Here is a 15,663-nt window from a genome sequence, read left to right as displayed (position 1 = left end):
AACTGTTCAAAATAAACCCGGAGTAGTCTATCTAGATCCAATTTAAAAAATAACAGCCCTTAATTATAGCATTTATTGAAATTTTATTGTGGTTAACTAATAACTCGTCTTTGTCAACTTATAAAGTTTCAGATCCCTAGGTTGTTATTTTGATGCAAAGATTAGAATCTTAGTCTCCTTCACTGACGTGATTGAAAAACTAAAATTGATTTGTTTTAATTTGGTAGCATCTTGTTGACTTTTATCATTTGTTGATGACATTATCGTGTCCAATAGTTTTATGATATTGAAAATAACACTTACACTTCCACTTGCTTTATGCAATTGCAGAAATGGTCATATCGTGACAAATAATTGTGTTTCTCTGCAGATAGGATCGTTCGTATATGAAAGCGTTTGTTTAAAATAGCTACTATATTCAAAAAAATTTAAAATTTCGTTCATCAAAGTAAGTTTGTGGTTACCTGCTTGCCTAATATTTCCCACAGTTACCTCCAAATTACGAGTTGTTTGGTGCTACTTACTCGTTGTCGGAATCCAAAAGTTTGGTTGGTACCTATTACTGTCTAAAAGTCTTGATCTTTCAATTAAGAACGGACTTCAAGGTTTAACTTCATCTTTCTCCATTTTTTTCTCCAAATTTCTCCACATTTTGATGCTTTCTTACGGGTAGGTTTTATATATATATTATTGAAAGGTTCTTAAGATTCTATTTTTTCACAACACTATTCTCGTTGAGAAAAGTTTTCACAAGCAGAATGGACGCGCCGAAAATTTCTCTGCCGTCGATCTGGTTTTTCAAAACCAGAGAAGGAAATTAACTTGTGCTCTCAAATTCATAGACGAGTAGATTTTCTTTTTGTTTGTCTTGGGTTGTTTGGATTCTTTGATAGTTAGTACAGACTAAATCCCTACCCTTAAAAATGAAAAGTGATCTTTATATTTACGAGTTTAGAATCATTTGTCTAAAGTGTTTTCAGATATTTAAAAAGAATTAATAAAATGACCATTTTAGAACTGATGATTTGTATAGTAGGTTTAAGAGAAATAACAAAGTGCAGTGGTGATACATATATGTGAAAACACAAGGTAGCGATGATATTAATAACCATCACTACTACCTTATGTAAGGTAAAAGAGGAATGAAGTTGACATCATTCAATTCTTATTTCTTGTTTTAGACCGCGAGTTTGGTGATTAGTTCTATCTAACATATATCTACCAATAAAACTTTAATTATTCAGTCCAAATTGATAATGAACAAAGAGTTACAATGCATTACTGTTGGAATTTAAAATAAAAATGAATGGATTTTGATTTTGTTTTTGTTTCCCTGTTGGGATAAATAAAGGGAATTAATTAAATAATTATTCATTTACTTATTATTTTGTTTCTTTTAAAAAAAATGTAGATGTCATGATTCTGTAGTCAAACCAATTAGTACGAACATTTAAGTGCATGTCCAATACATATGACTAGAGTGCTCTTGTGATTTAAAAATACATTAATGGGAGTGATAAATACAAACAATGACAGCATATTTGATTCCAAGCACAACTGGAAAAGGAGAAATACGAGTACAAATTGTTATAAAACACGAAAGCCGGAAGGAGTGCTAGAAGCGAAACAAAAACAAACGTTATTTAAATCAACATACAGTAGCAAACCATCGTCGAAAGCTTTGCTTCGGAAACAAGCACTTCAAAATGTTTGGGTTAGGCCTCAGAGGCTATTATTTTGAAGCCAATGTTTAAACAGGAGTCATTTCTTGAGGCTGAAGATGGCATTAAAATGTGAGTGCTAAGCTAGGAGTGAAATAGAGAGCCAAAATAGTGGGGTCGGAACGAAATTGTCGATCAACACCGGAGTGCCGTTGGTGCAGGTGTTATGTATGTGTGCGTGTGCGTGTGCGTGTGCGTGCTTGGTGCGCACATCGTATGTTATGTCCACATCATTGCCGTTGGTTTTTTCATTATTTCATCTTACCTGAGTAAATGAGCTGTCACCGCAGGTCGCATGCTGTAGTTGATAGCAGGCAGGGGCAGTGGATGCTAAATGGCCTGATTCGCTTCGATTTAGCTAACAACCTGCTAATTGAAGCTGCTGATGTTGGTGGTGCTACTCTACTAAGACTACAGCCACGGAAGGGTGATAGAGGCTGACTATCTGCAAAGCAATAGTGTAGATAGCAGAAAGGGAGGCTGTGTTTTACATACATCATTTTGACTAGAGAGACATAGAGAGAGAGAGAGAGAGAGAGCGAGAGAGAGTGAGAGAGAGAGAGAGAGAGCGAGAGAGAGAAGTCTACTGCTACCCAAAACATCCGTTTAGTCATTCCTGATACTTTTACGATAGAATCACAATATAGATGAAAGCCAGAGTTCACTGTGGGATTATTCATAAAACACAAAGAGCACATTGTGTTTAACTAACATAAGTGTTGGGAGAAGGTGACCATTAAGTTACAATTATTACAGACGAAATTAAGCAATAGCTCATAATCCTGTACACTACTTATTTAAATAATAAACAATCTTTGCGCTCATTCTTTAAAGAAATAGATAAAAAGGCGCAGAGAAGAAAAGTTCTACTCAATAATGATAAGAATATATAGCTGTCAAAATAATCAATCTGAAATTACTGTTTCATTAATTTTTTAAAAAGCGACAGGTTATGAAAAAAATGAACATAGTATAGGGGCCTGCTTGATTGTTAATTCTGTCATACTTGATAACATTGATTTCTGAAAATTATAAATGTTTGCATTTTAAGGTGGGTGTGTGACAGTAATTTCTTTATGCAATCAATCATCTCATTTATGAAAATGATAATGTTTTTGAGGCTTCAAAATTTCTGATAAAGTAATCCATATTATGTTAATTATTATGATGCAACATTTAGTTTTATGGTTTCGCACCATAGTGTGACTTGAATAATATCATAGAGGGTGTAAGTTTAATTTACAACAATGAAATGTACTCGCACTTAAAAATTCTATCATGATGTTTGTTTGACATAATTCAAGTCTCATCAGATTCTTTGTGTGTGTGCTTTTTTTTTTTGGGGGGGGGGGGGGTTGCCTGGTAGCAACATAAATGTACTACAAGGGAACCAATATTATCATTATATATCGATCTAATGTTTCAATCCTTGATCTTGTGAGCATATGAAACTGGTGCAGAATGTATAAACAATCTTCTTTTTTTTTTTTTAAATCATGCCTTTCCGCAACGGTATCATTGGATACCGTCGCCTAGGCATTCCATAAAGGGATATCTGATGTCAACAGGAATATCCCATTGTTGTCCAAACAACCTTTAGCACAAATTATATGTTCAAATAGGCTACTTGAATTTCAATTATAAAAAGATAACGATTTCAAGTCTATTTGAAGTAAGTAGAAACAAAATTACTTGTAACACAAAATAATCTGTAAGAAGACTTGAATTCTTGTGATAAACTATACAAAACACCAGGATTCAAAGCAACATCTTGATTGATAAGACAAACCAGCACTGCTTCTGACGCACGCATAAAGCCCTTTAATTTGCATGGGCAATCATAGAGTAAACAGGCAAGAATGAAGGAGGCTTTTAGAGTAAAAAGTAATAGCATTTGCATATTCTGTATCTAAGAGGGAGACAGTAATAGTAGTAGTATTAATAGTAGTAATAGTAGTAGTAGTAGTAGTAGTAGTAGTAGTAGTAGTAGTAGTAGTAGTAGTAGTAGTAGTACTAGTAGTAGTAGTAGTAGTAGTAGTAGTAGTAGTAGTGGTAGTAGTAGAAGTAGTAGTAGTAGTATTAGTATTAGTAGTAGTAATAGTAGTAGTAGTAGTAGTAGTAGTTGTAGTAGTAGTAGTAGTAGTAGTAGTAGTAGTATTAGTAGTAGTAGTAGTAGTAGTAGTGGTAGTAGTAGTAGTAGTAGTAGTAGTAGTAGTAGCAGTAGTAGTTAGTAGCAGTAGTAGTAGTAGTAGTAGTAGTAGTATAGTAGTAGTAGTAGTAGTAGTAGTAGTAGTAGTAGTAGTAGTAGTAGAAGTAGTAGTAGTAGTAGTAGTAATAGTAGTAGTAGCACTAGTAGTAGTAGTGGTAGTAGTAGTAGTAGTAGTAGTAGTAGTAGTAGTAGTAGTAGTAGGAGGAGGAGGAGGAGGAGGAGGAGGAGGAGGAGGAGGATAAAGAGGAGGAGCAGGAGGAAGTTGAGAAGGGGGAAGAGGAGAAGGAGGAGGTGAGGATGAGGATTAGGTGGAGAGGGACAAAGAGGAGACAATGGATGAAAAGTACAAGGAGGAAGAGAAGGCGTAGGCATAAGAGATAAAGCTCACTCTTTTGTGAAAAAATAGAAGATAGAGTAAAAGCTGCTCTACAATAATATATTGCACACACAAAATAGAAAATTACGACAGGATACTGTCTAAAAACCTACATTTGTGAGAATTTAAACAAAACGATAACATAATGAAGATTAATAACATGTTCAAACAAATTTAGTTATTGTACCAATATTACACCAAATAATAAAATGGAAAATATAACCACTCTTCGCTGTGTCCTAAATGTATAATATAGTTTAATAACGCTGGTTTTCATGAAAATTGTATAAAGTTAAGCAAACCGAGTACATAATCATTATGAACTTGACATTTTAAAAATATCTACCAAATTCAAGTTCATTTATGAATGTTCAATTGTTTGTCTATGATTTACTAATTGACAATTAATACATAATGGCAGTATCTTTTAATTTAGGCAGTTCAAGTAAAAATCAAATACACAACCGTCTCGAATCTCATTTGATTAATGTTTACGAGATATTTCAATCAAACTGACAACTAAATGAAAATAAATAAATATTCAAAGTCTCATGATTTATAATCGTATTCAAGTTGGAGATAATTTTGAAAGATAGATAAAAAAAAGATATCATTTGGAACCCCCAAAGGACACGAAAGGTTGAGCATCCGAAACAGACATGGAGGCACTCACAATCCGACGCACTGGATAAGGCAGGCCTCACCTGGGAGGCTACCAAGGAGATGACCAGGACAGTAGGAGATGGCTCGTAGAGGACCAATGACCCACAAGCGAAGATCAAAATAGAGAAGAGAATGGTTTTGGACAAAATGAAATAAGGCATTTTGTCAGTGTGCTACAGAGCTCTGCTAAACATGCCACTTGTATTGAAAAAGAGAAATCAATCTACTGCCTGCCTTCAGTGACGTTGCTTTAAAGATAACTTTTAAAAGTAATCAAAATAATATACTAAAATATTGTTTGCCTGTAACAGTGAGATGTTAAAGGCTTGAGTTAAATATTTATGTTAAAGATCTGCTTTTTCTTACCAACCATGTTTTGCTTTTTACTAACTTAATTTACCTATCTATCAGGCACTAGCTAAATAAACGTCCCATTGGTATTGTCCCTTACAACTAAACGTTTTCAGCTGTAATACCTACACTTTCATCATATTATAACCCACCCATCTACCCTAACTGTTCAAAATCGGAACACAATTTCACTTAGATTGTTCAACCATCTTGTTAAAAAAATCTAATATCTTGGTATATTATGCATATATATATGGCCTTTTGTTTACAAGATTCCAAAATTGCTTTCACCAATGGATATAATCGTTATCATAATTTGTAAGTTGTCATGAAGTAAAATACAACAAAAGCAATACATATAATGCGGCATTAAATGGCGTCAAACACATTTATACAAGCATTCTATGACAGTATGTAACAATGGACAATACAGTCCATATTTAAACAATTTACAAAAACAACACAAACAGATGGGGTTAGTCAAAATGGATAGCATCTAATATACTAGCACACTTTCTTATAATTTATCTAAATCATGTTGTAAAATTTGCATAGTAAATAAAAATTCTTTATACAATCAAACAATGAAGTGAACTCTATTTTGACTTTAAAAAAAAACAAACTTATCAATTATCAAAAGTAATTAATTATCAACTAATTGCATCAGTTCTTTTTACGAATTAAATTGCAGCGTGTTAAACGCATCGAGGTACCTTTGATATACATCTCGTTTTAGACACTCTCCTGTACATTGTCATTCCTTATTAAATTATAGTATATTCACATTCTGAGTTTATAAAATCATTGATTTATCACTTATATTAACAAGATCAATTTTGTGAGGGGGAAAATACAATCATAAAGATTACTATAGATAGGCAGGGGCAACTAAAGTGATAGGTTTACACTATTGGTCTTAAATGTGATTAATATTTTTACCTTAGAATACTAGCGTGTACCGCTGGTCTCATTGTGAAAGGGTGGGGAAGCAAGCAGAGTGTTGCTGATTGGTCGAATACTGATGGAAGGCAGAATGTGTAGAAAGTAGTCTTTATTTTACTCCACGTAGCATGGTGATGATATCTGTGGAAAAATTTTAAAACATAAACTTTACTTTAAGCCAACATCATCATTAGTGTGCTGAATGTTGTAAAATTTAGTGATTCTATATCATATTAATTTATGTTATGCCCTGGCACTGGTTGCTTGGACAATATTATGTAAAATAGATGTTTTGAAAATTCACGACAGTAGTGAAGCATTAACAAGCACAATGAGATTGGAAAAAGCATTGAAATGCATCTAATAAATGCGTGTTTTGACGCTCCCCCTTTCCTCTCAAGCAATACACGAACAGCCAGGAAGGCGCCCTTAGTCGACTTGTTTGGCCTTTGGATTGTATCGATCCTTTCAAGTTGGGTCGAGAGAAGAGGTGTACACCTTTCTGCCAATTACAAAGAGTACTGCTGCTATTAGTCTTTTACTATGTTTTCCACACCCATCTTATTTTTAATTGCAAATATTCTAGGAATAAAAATTCTGACGTATTCTGAAAAAAGAACAACACGTTTTTAAAATTTTGGCCAGGAAACTTGTCCTTCAAATATTAATTTATTAAAATAACCTTCATCATGCCAAAAACTCTCTAGCCTGGGACTTCATTAAAGATCGATTAATTAAAATGAATCTCATCTTGTCAAAACTCTGAAACCTGGGACTTTAGAGGACGAGTTTTCTGGCCAAATACTTTTCTTTAGAATAGACAGAATTGAGGCGTCAGTGTTCGAACAGCATAGTGTTAGCCATTAGAGCTAGTGATAGTCAGCTATCAACTAGATGCTGGTAACAGATCGTATTCGTGGGTAAGACGCTTTAGGCACATAAGATACTCGGTGGAAGCAGTTGCTATTATGAAAGTACAAAAACTTGCTTTTATTATCCATAATTCGAGGTGTAAATAATCTGAAAATAATTACTAAATTGAGATTTTTATAGAAAATAATAAAATTTAGAATATTATTTATAACCCGATCGCTTCTACTGGTAATGAATAAAGAAATGTGAAATTTTTCTTTATATATTTTGAATGATTCTTAAAGCAATAATACGTTTCTGTATTGAAGACGTTTTGCTTTCCGAGATCAAAAATTTATCCACGAATTTTTAAAATGAAAATTTCGCATAACCACAAAAACCGACTCCACAAAAAATCGACAATAATAATTGGTACCCTCACCAAGACGCCTATCATTATATTTGCCAGTGTTCACGATAAATACACAAACTAAAACGATTTAACAATTTATTTTGGTGTGGAATTGAACGACCGCAAATCGATGCCGAGAAATAAATAGATAGTGCTTTGACTTAGATAGTGTGAAATTTAATTACGCTGAGTGTTAAGCGATACATTATTTCAATTGTATTCGTTACGATAATTGGCCAGAAATTATACCAGAAAATGATGACGGGAAATTAGTTGACTTTTCAATATCAATTATAACAAACTTTATGATATGTATTCCGGATAATGACTGAAGCAAGAGCTTATGCCTTTTTCTTACCCAACATAGAAATATCGTCTCATTCGATACGATGTAACCAACATTTTTCTTTTTTTGATTTCTGTAATACAACACGGAATATTTGTTTAAAAACATTTTTGTTTGAATTATAAAAACTACACTGTGTTTTTGAGCTCATTTTGCTGAACACTACCATGTATGGAATGAATTTGTTGATTTTCTGTTTGAGTGAGAAACATGCATATTTTTGTTTTAAGTGGTTGTGAAGTTTCGGAAAAAAAATCTGTAAATGGCTGATACGAAGAGAGATTACATAAAAGTTATTGAGAAGTGCCAGAATACGATCGAGAATAAAAACTTTCACGGCGTTTCCAGTTCAACCCTAGACCCTACTGGGACGTACGGCATCTTTTATCTGACTGCGACAACGCTCACTTTTGTTTTGTATTGTTTTGTTTATTTCAGATTTTTAAATTATTTTTTGGGGGGTTGTTTTTGTTTATATTTTTTACTAATTCGTACACTTGGATGGTGCCAGTAATACTGACATCGTATATAGGCAATCCACGAAATGTGAGGGTAATAAATATATAGGTGTTGAAAATTGAATTCGGAGTCAAAGCCTTGAAAAGAGGGTCAAGGTTATGTTCTACAGAAAAAAAGATGAAGGTGATTTAATTAATTTTTTATTTGGCATCTGCTACATACCGACAAAATACTGATTTGACGCGGTGGATCACACATGTAAAACTGGTGGCTTTCTTGTTTCAAAGAGATATTAGTATTAGATTCCCAATGATAAACCTTCAAAAATATTATGGTTTACAAGAGGGTATCTAATATTTCTAGGAAATAATGTCCATGTGAACATTAAATATATAAAGGAAGACCACCAACGTCAATTCACATCGTCCTTAAGTAAGAGCGACGTTTGAGAAATGTGAGAATGACGTAATTAAGATAAGTAAACAATAACAATATTTACCTTAACTACGTCATTCTCACTTTTCTCATTCGTCTTTAGTGTTTCTTTCATTAATCGTGTATTGTTGATAAAGGGGAACACAAAACGCCCACATTATCTGTCTTTATTTATTTGAAGCTTACATTTTATTACTTAAAGTTATCTATTTTTTCTTAGACCTTTAAGCAGCATTTTTTTTCATTAACTAGAGACGTAAACCAGTTCAAAATCGCCACTAGTTCAAATAAATAGTGGATAGAATAGCCTTGACAACGTGACATCTATCTAGCTATGGATAGCAGAAAAAAGCGTAAAGTATTGACACAATCAAAATTTGAGAGACAGCCGATGTATCCCAATCGGATGGTTAGGAATCTAAACATAAAATCACATGCTCATATCGGACACACATTACAGTAAAAGAACGGGGGTCAACAAAAGGATGGTTTATAGATAGTATTCAAGTTCCGGATTATAATACAAGAATAGAGGTCAGCAAAAAGACAACAGATAGAGAGTAACTATGTTCCACATTACAGTACAAGACTGGAGGTAAACAAAAAGACAGCAGATAGAGAGTTACCATGTTGCACAAACAGTACAAGGACGGAGGTCAACCAAAAGATAACGTGTAGAGAGTAACCATGTTCTACATTATTTATAGTACAAGAACGGAAAAAAGAAAACAGGCAGAGAGTAATTGAACAAACTATTGATCTTTCACATTAGATTACAAAATCAAACCGATGAATAAAAGGGAAATGATGATGATGATGATGATGATGATGATGATGATGATGATGATGATGATGATGATGATGATGATGGTGATGATGGTGATGATGAATATGAAGATGACGATGATGATGACGATGATGATGATGATGATGATGATGATGATGATGATGATGATGATGATGATGATGATGATGATGATGTTAATGACAATAACTCAATTTATGTGGAATAGATATCAAACTTACAGCTTCTGTGTCTTACAGCTAGTCGTGTATAAATATTGATTAACCCGTTAACTGCCGTGTTCTGGAAAACTCGTATTTAAAAATTCGGCTAGAAAACTCGCCCTTCAAATGTCGATCGATTTAAATGACCTCATCTTGGCAAGAATTCTAAAACCTGGGACTTTCTGCCTAGATAAGGGTCACAAAAATGTCCGTATTGGTTTTTGGGAGGTAATGAAGTATTATTATTATTATTATTATTATTATTATTATTATCATTATTATTATTATTATTATTATTATTATTATTATTATTATTATTATTATTATTTTATATTATTATTATTATTATTATTATTATTATTTAAATCGATCTGGTCATTTTTTAAAAATAATATGAGTTGCTTTTTTTTCCAAAGTACGACAATTAACTAGTGTAGGCCATCCTCGATATAGTAGTTCCCAGGATATACTCATTTATACATAAATAGTACCAGAGATGTCAAAATGTACTATTTCCTTAACCATTAACTCCATTTCTCCCTCCCGAAACCATTTTGGCCCTACACAGTATTGATTATTTTGACCATGTTGTAAAATAGGGACATTGCTTCTCCAGGTTTTGAGTACAACATGCATACGCCTGATTTGAGTTTGGTGCGATCTATCTATCGTGTGTGTCAGGGATACATTAATTTGTCGTGGCACGGCTCCTTCCCATGTTAATCTACCTTAAGGCAGTTAAAAGTCGTGCCATCCTTCTTGTTTTATGCTGATTATCATACTATTATCATTACGAGGATGGATGTCATGGCAGAATCTGACATTTAGCAATGTAGAAGGTTTGCTGAACAGAAAAGTCACACACGCACACACACACACACACACACACACACACACACACAATTACACTCACGAAGAGGAAGACTTCGACAGAGAAAGTAAAGAAGATAGAGTTTAGAGAAAGATAGATTACAATGCAGTAGAATAATATAATGCCTAATAAGAGGTAAATAAGGCCAATAGTGTGGCCTTTGGTGTCCAGTCACAGTGAGAAGGAAATTATATATATTTGTACGTTATAAACTAGATATAGGACATCAATTATAAAATAAACATAAATTACACACTATGTTCAAACTTAAGGTGATCTAATTCCTTATCTAAACGGTTCATAGGGAAAGTTTTGGCCCTGATGACCCTATCTAGATAGCAGTAACAACGTTGTAGGCCAAAATACACAAGAGGTGAGAGCATTAAAATAATTCGCGCTCCTAAAATTGTCGAGCATTCTATTGGATTCAAGCTCATATCTCACAGAGATAGATTGATAGATAAATAGATAGTTAGGTAGTTACGTTCACATATTTGCAAATAAGTCAATATTATAGATACACAGATACATAGAGGTGGACAGATAGACAAACAATTCGACAGTAAGAAAAAGATGATTGGTGGGGAGGCAGACGTTAGTTATAAATCAACCCAGGCCAAGCGTCCATTTTCAAAGTCTAATGGTTTTTGTAAGGCATCTATACGGTTAACTCTAAAAACTTGAGCTTTTTTATATAGCGCAATATCCACTAAACGTGCTCAAAGCGCTTTACAATGGATCCCTGGCCAACAGCAACACGTAACAAGTCGTACGAGACACAACGCCTGTTAGGCGATATTGCATTTTTTTTTCGGACAAAGACAACGCTGTTAACGGCCAGCTACTCATTTTACACCTGAGTACGGTGATAGAATGTGAGTTAAGAGCCTTTTCCAAGGATTCAACTATGCGCCGAGCGAGGCTCGAACACAAGATATTCCGATCCGAAAGCGAGTGTCATACCAGAAGACCACATAGCCGCACAACAGAACAGAACTCTAGAACAGTTATAGTCATTTACGTGCAGACATCATCTGCCAGGTGTAAATTAAAGAGTGGAGTTACTGAATCATCCAGTCCCTCTAAAGTTTTAATGACGTAAACCCAAATCGCCATCAGCAATCGACGAAACCGAAAGCATTGGGCTCTGGTTTTGAATGAAAATCGAGAAGAGCAGTAGAATCCCACGACACAAGCAACAACAAATTTCACCAGTAAAGTCATGACAACTGACCAGTGACCAGCAAAAGAGACAACAGGAATAGGATAGTGTGCCGACGACTTTGTCTGTGAGAGACCCCTGGTCTATTATATGGTACTTCTGTTGGGCTACTAATGGTGTCGAATTGGTGTTTGCTTGTTCAGAATATAATGAGTGGCTAATTTGATGCCTGAAGTGGATCGGTAGTGGTAGCCAATGACCTTCATGCATGTATGTCATCTTGGAACTGAGAGACCATTTGCTGCAGCAAATTCTGAACGATAACCCCCCCCCCCCCCCCCCCCCCCCTTTTAAGATTACATATTATGACTTCTCCACGGTAATAATAATAATAATAATAATACACATTTATATAGCGCTCATTCTCGTGTAAAACACAAGCTCTGGGCACTTTACAATATAAATATCAATTTTAAGTGAAAAAATAAAAAAAAAAAAATAAAATAATAACAACAATAACAATTCATAGCCAAATCAAGGATTCATATAGAGTCAAGAAAAACAAATACAGTAAAAATGTGTCTTGAGATTCTTTTTAAAAGTAGGTAAAGACTTGCACTCCCTCAGACCACGTGGTAGTTCATTCCAAATCTTGGGGCCGAAACAAGCAAACGATCTATCACCAAATTTTGTTCTTGATCTTTTTTCCGAAATTTTCGTTTGGTCATTACATGATCTTAAAGTGTAATTTTCAAATTTACACATGACCACGTGATCTGTGAGATATGCCGGTGCTATACCAGCCAAACACTTATAAACAAGACACGCTGCTTTGTAATATGTGCGCTTTTCAATGGGCAACCAGTGGAGAGAGGCCAACAAAGGGGTTGCATGATCAAATTTTTTTTTGCCAAAAACTAATCTTGCTGCACTGTTTTGCAGTAGTTGCAATTGTTTAATAGAAGCCTGAGGCAAGTTGACAAGCAGCGAGTTACAATAGTCTAGTTTCGAAAAAATGAGGGAAACAACCAATGTTTTACATGTTCCAATTGCAATATACTGACGGATCGAACTGATTTTCTTCAATTGAAAGTATAAAGATTTACAGAGAGCAGAAATGTGAGCTGACATTTTCATTTCTGAATCAAAATAGACACCCAAATTTTTCACAGTCTTTGAAACTTTGATCTTTTCACCCCCAATCAACACCTCAAGACCATCATTCACCTTCAACTGCCCTCTATTTCCCACAATCATCACTTCTGTTTTTGACTCATTCATTTTCAACTTGTTTGCATCCATCCACTCTTTCACATCCGTCACACATTCTTCCACACGTTTCACAATATTTTCGAGATTTTTAGTTTTATCAGTAGCATAAAGTTGCGTATCATCTGCATAGAGATGATAGCGCAGCCCATGACCAGTGATGACATTAGATAATGGAGAAGTATACAAAACAAAAAGAATTGGACCCAAAACAGAGCCTTGAGGAACACCAAAAGACAATGTATGTTGACGAGAAAGTTTATCTAAAATCATAACCTGTTGCTTTCTGCCATCTAAATAAGATTCAAACCACTGCAAGACAGTCCCAGACAAGCCAAAGGTTATATTAAGTCGTTTAATGAGAATACCGTGATCAATAGTATCAAACGCCGCCGAAAGGTCTAACAATGTCAGAAGAAAACAGAACCTTTATCTAAAACATCAAGCAAATCACTCGCAACACAGCACAGAGCAGTTTCTGTGCTGTGGTAAGAACGATAAGCTGACTGAAATTTTTCCCATAGATTGTTTTCATGGAGATGTTGTGAAAGACGTCTGAGTACAACTTTTTCAAGGATTTTAGAAAGAAATGGCAGATTTGAGACGGGACGGTAGTTACTAAGGTCATTTACATTGAGATTTTGCTTTTTTATGAGAGGCTTTACAATTGCATGTTTATAGATATCTGGGACTTGTCCTGAGATAAGTGACTGATTTATAATATAAGTTATGCAAGGTAACAATTCAGGAAGACATAATTTCAAAATATTAGTTGGTAAAGGATCTAAATCACATGACTTCGAGGAAGATGAAAAAATTATTTTAGAAATTTCTTCTTCAGTTGTTTCTTTAAAACAAGAGAATCCCTGTGAACCCGAAAAAGGGTGGAAATTTATATCTTCATTTTGCACGAGGTCCAAATTGTTCCGAATTTTCGATATTTTTCCCGAAAAGAAATCTGAAAATGCATCCGGCTGCTTTTCTACCGGGATATTAGTGGTAGACACATGCCCTTTTCTTCCCCTAAAAGTTCCTTTGAAACAGAGAAAAATTCCTTAGTGTCCCTCACTGATGACAGTTTTGTGTTATAATAGTTTCTTTTTGCTCTTTTGCAGGTGGTTTTATACTTATGCTTTTTTGCTATATATATCAGCCGGTCAATCTCAAGGCCCGATTTTCTCCACGATGCCTCTGCATTCCTTTTTTCCCTTTTGGCAGTTTTTTCACTCTGGTTAAACCACGGAGACGGTTTCCTGGAATTTATTATTCTAGTTGTCTTTGGCGCATGCCTGTCGATGACGTTGCGCAGTACCTCGTCTGTTTTCTGTGCTGATGGTATATCCATTCTTCCTAGTTCCTCTGACAGATTGTTTTTGAAGGAACTAATGTCTATTTTTTTGGTATCCCTAGACACTATCTTGACTTTCTTTGCTTTCTCTTTGATGCATTTGAGAGTTGCCAGAATCAGATTGTGGTCTGAAATTTCTTTTTTGATATTTTTAATTGATTCAACAAGCGAGGGTGTGTCAATGATGAACCAGTCCAAGATGTGCCCCAATCTTTGAGTTGGAGAGGTCACTAACTGAGTGAGGCCATGTTCATTCAGCATATTTTTTATAATTTTAACGAGACTATTCTGATCAACATCAAACTGAATATTAAAATCGCCGATATAAATTTTTCGCTTATTTGATGTGTCTTTTGATACAAAATCTGAAAATTCGTCAGCAAAATCATTCTGTCTCAGTTTGTTCTTTTTGCTTGGGGGTGGTCTGTAGATACAAGTGATTAAAAATGAAATTTGAGGGTAGGTCAATGTGGTTTGGACACACTCGAAACTTTTGAACGAAATTGGCCTGTTTTGTATTTTAGACGAAAGAGCGTGTTTGTATATGATGGCGATCCCCCCTCCTGATCGTCCATTTCTTGGGAACGATTCCATCTTGTAGCCGGGAGGTGTCATTTCTTTCATTATAGGTTCATCACCGAACTGACGCAACCATGATTCAGTTATATATTAAAATATCGATATCGTGTTGATCTATGACATCGATTATATCGAATGTCTTGTTTCTCGATGACTGTGCGTTAATATGGCCAATACAAATGTTATGATTTCCATGACTTGGTCTTGTGTCATTTGTCAATATTTTTGTTAACGTCTGTGGTGGTCGAGTTGAACGATGACAGTTCACTGGACGTCGCGGGACTGTTTTTCAATTACATGTTGTTTACGTCGACCACCACGTTTACAGACAATCTTTTGTTGATTGTAATGGTGTTCACGTTTGAGGTCGGAATGTGTGTTTTCAATTTGTAAACAATAAAAGCGCAGGGTGAATAAAAGTCCAACGACAGCCGACAGTAAAAATTGGTTGTGAGAACGAGTAAAAATGGCGGGGTCTTGGTGAAACATTGTAAAATAGCCCGAAACAATTTCGATAAAAATGATGTCAAAACCGTATAAAATATAATTAAAGCAATATCACAATGGTATCTTACGTGTTGTACAAAAATCCTTGAATAAAAATTGAATTGAAATAAGACGTGTAAATCCTTGAAATCGGTAAAAATTGAAGAGAAATGT

At 34.7% G+C, this 15,663-nt stretch overlaps 1 protein-coding gene across 14 annotated transcripts in view; it reads right to left on the bottom strand.

Moving 5' to 3' along the window:
* LOC144972788 (uncharacterized) overlaps window positions 1–15,663 on the bottom strand; it is a 160,525-nt gene that overhangs the window by 27,428 nt on the left and 117,434 nt on the right. For 8 of the 14 annotated variants that reach the window (XR_013645427.1, XR_013645426.1, XM_078914413.1 and 5 more), the window contains exon 3: window positions 6,260–6,403. Coding sequence is in view for 12 of the 14 variants with exons in the window: in XM_078914413.1 (XP_078770539.1) it covers window positions 6,260–6,291 (32 nt within the window). In the remaining 2 variants the exon portion in view is untranslated. Of the gene's footprint in view, window positions 1–1,986; window positions 2,167–6,259; window positions 6,404–15,663 lie in introns of all 14 variants that reach the window. The other 6 variants (XM_078914415.1, XM_078914421.1, XM_078914414.1 and 3 more) reach the window with 1 other exon arrangement.

The sequence above is a fragment of the Berghia stephanieae genome, chromosome 5, assembly GCF_034508935.2.
Source record: "Berghia stephanieae isolate SIO BIC M18660-M18661 chromosome 5, UCSD_Bste_1.3, whole genome shotgun sequence".
Lineage (NCBI taxonomy): Eukaryota > Metazoa > Mollusca > Gastropoda > Nudibranchia > Aeolidiidae > Berghia > Berghia stephanieae.
This window is presented reverse-complemented; position numbering and strand designations above follow the sequence as displayed.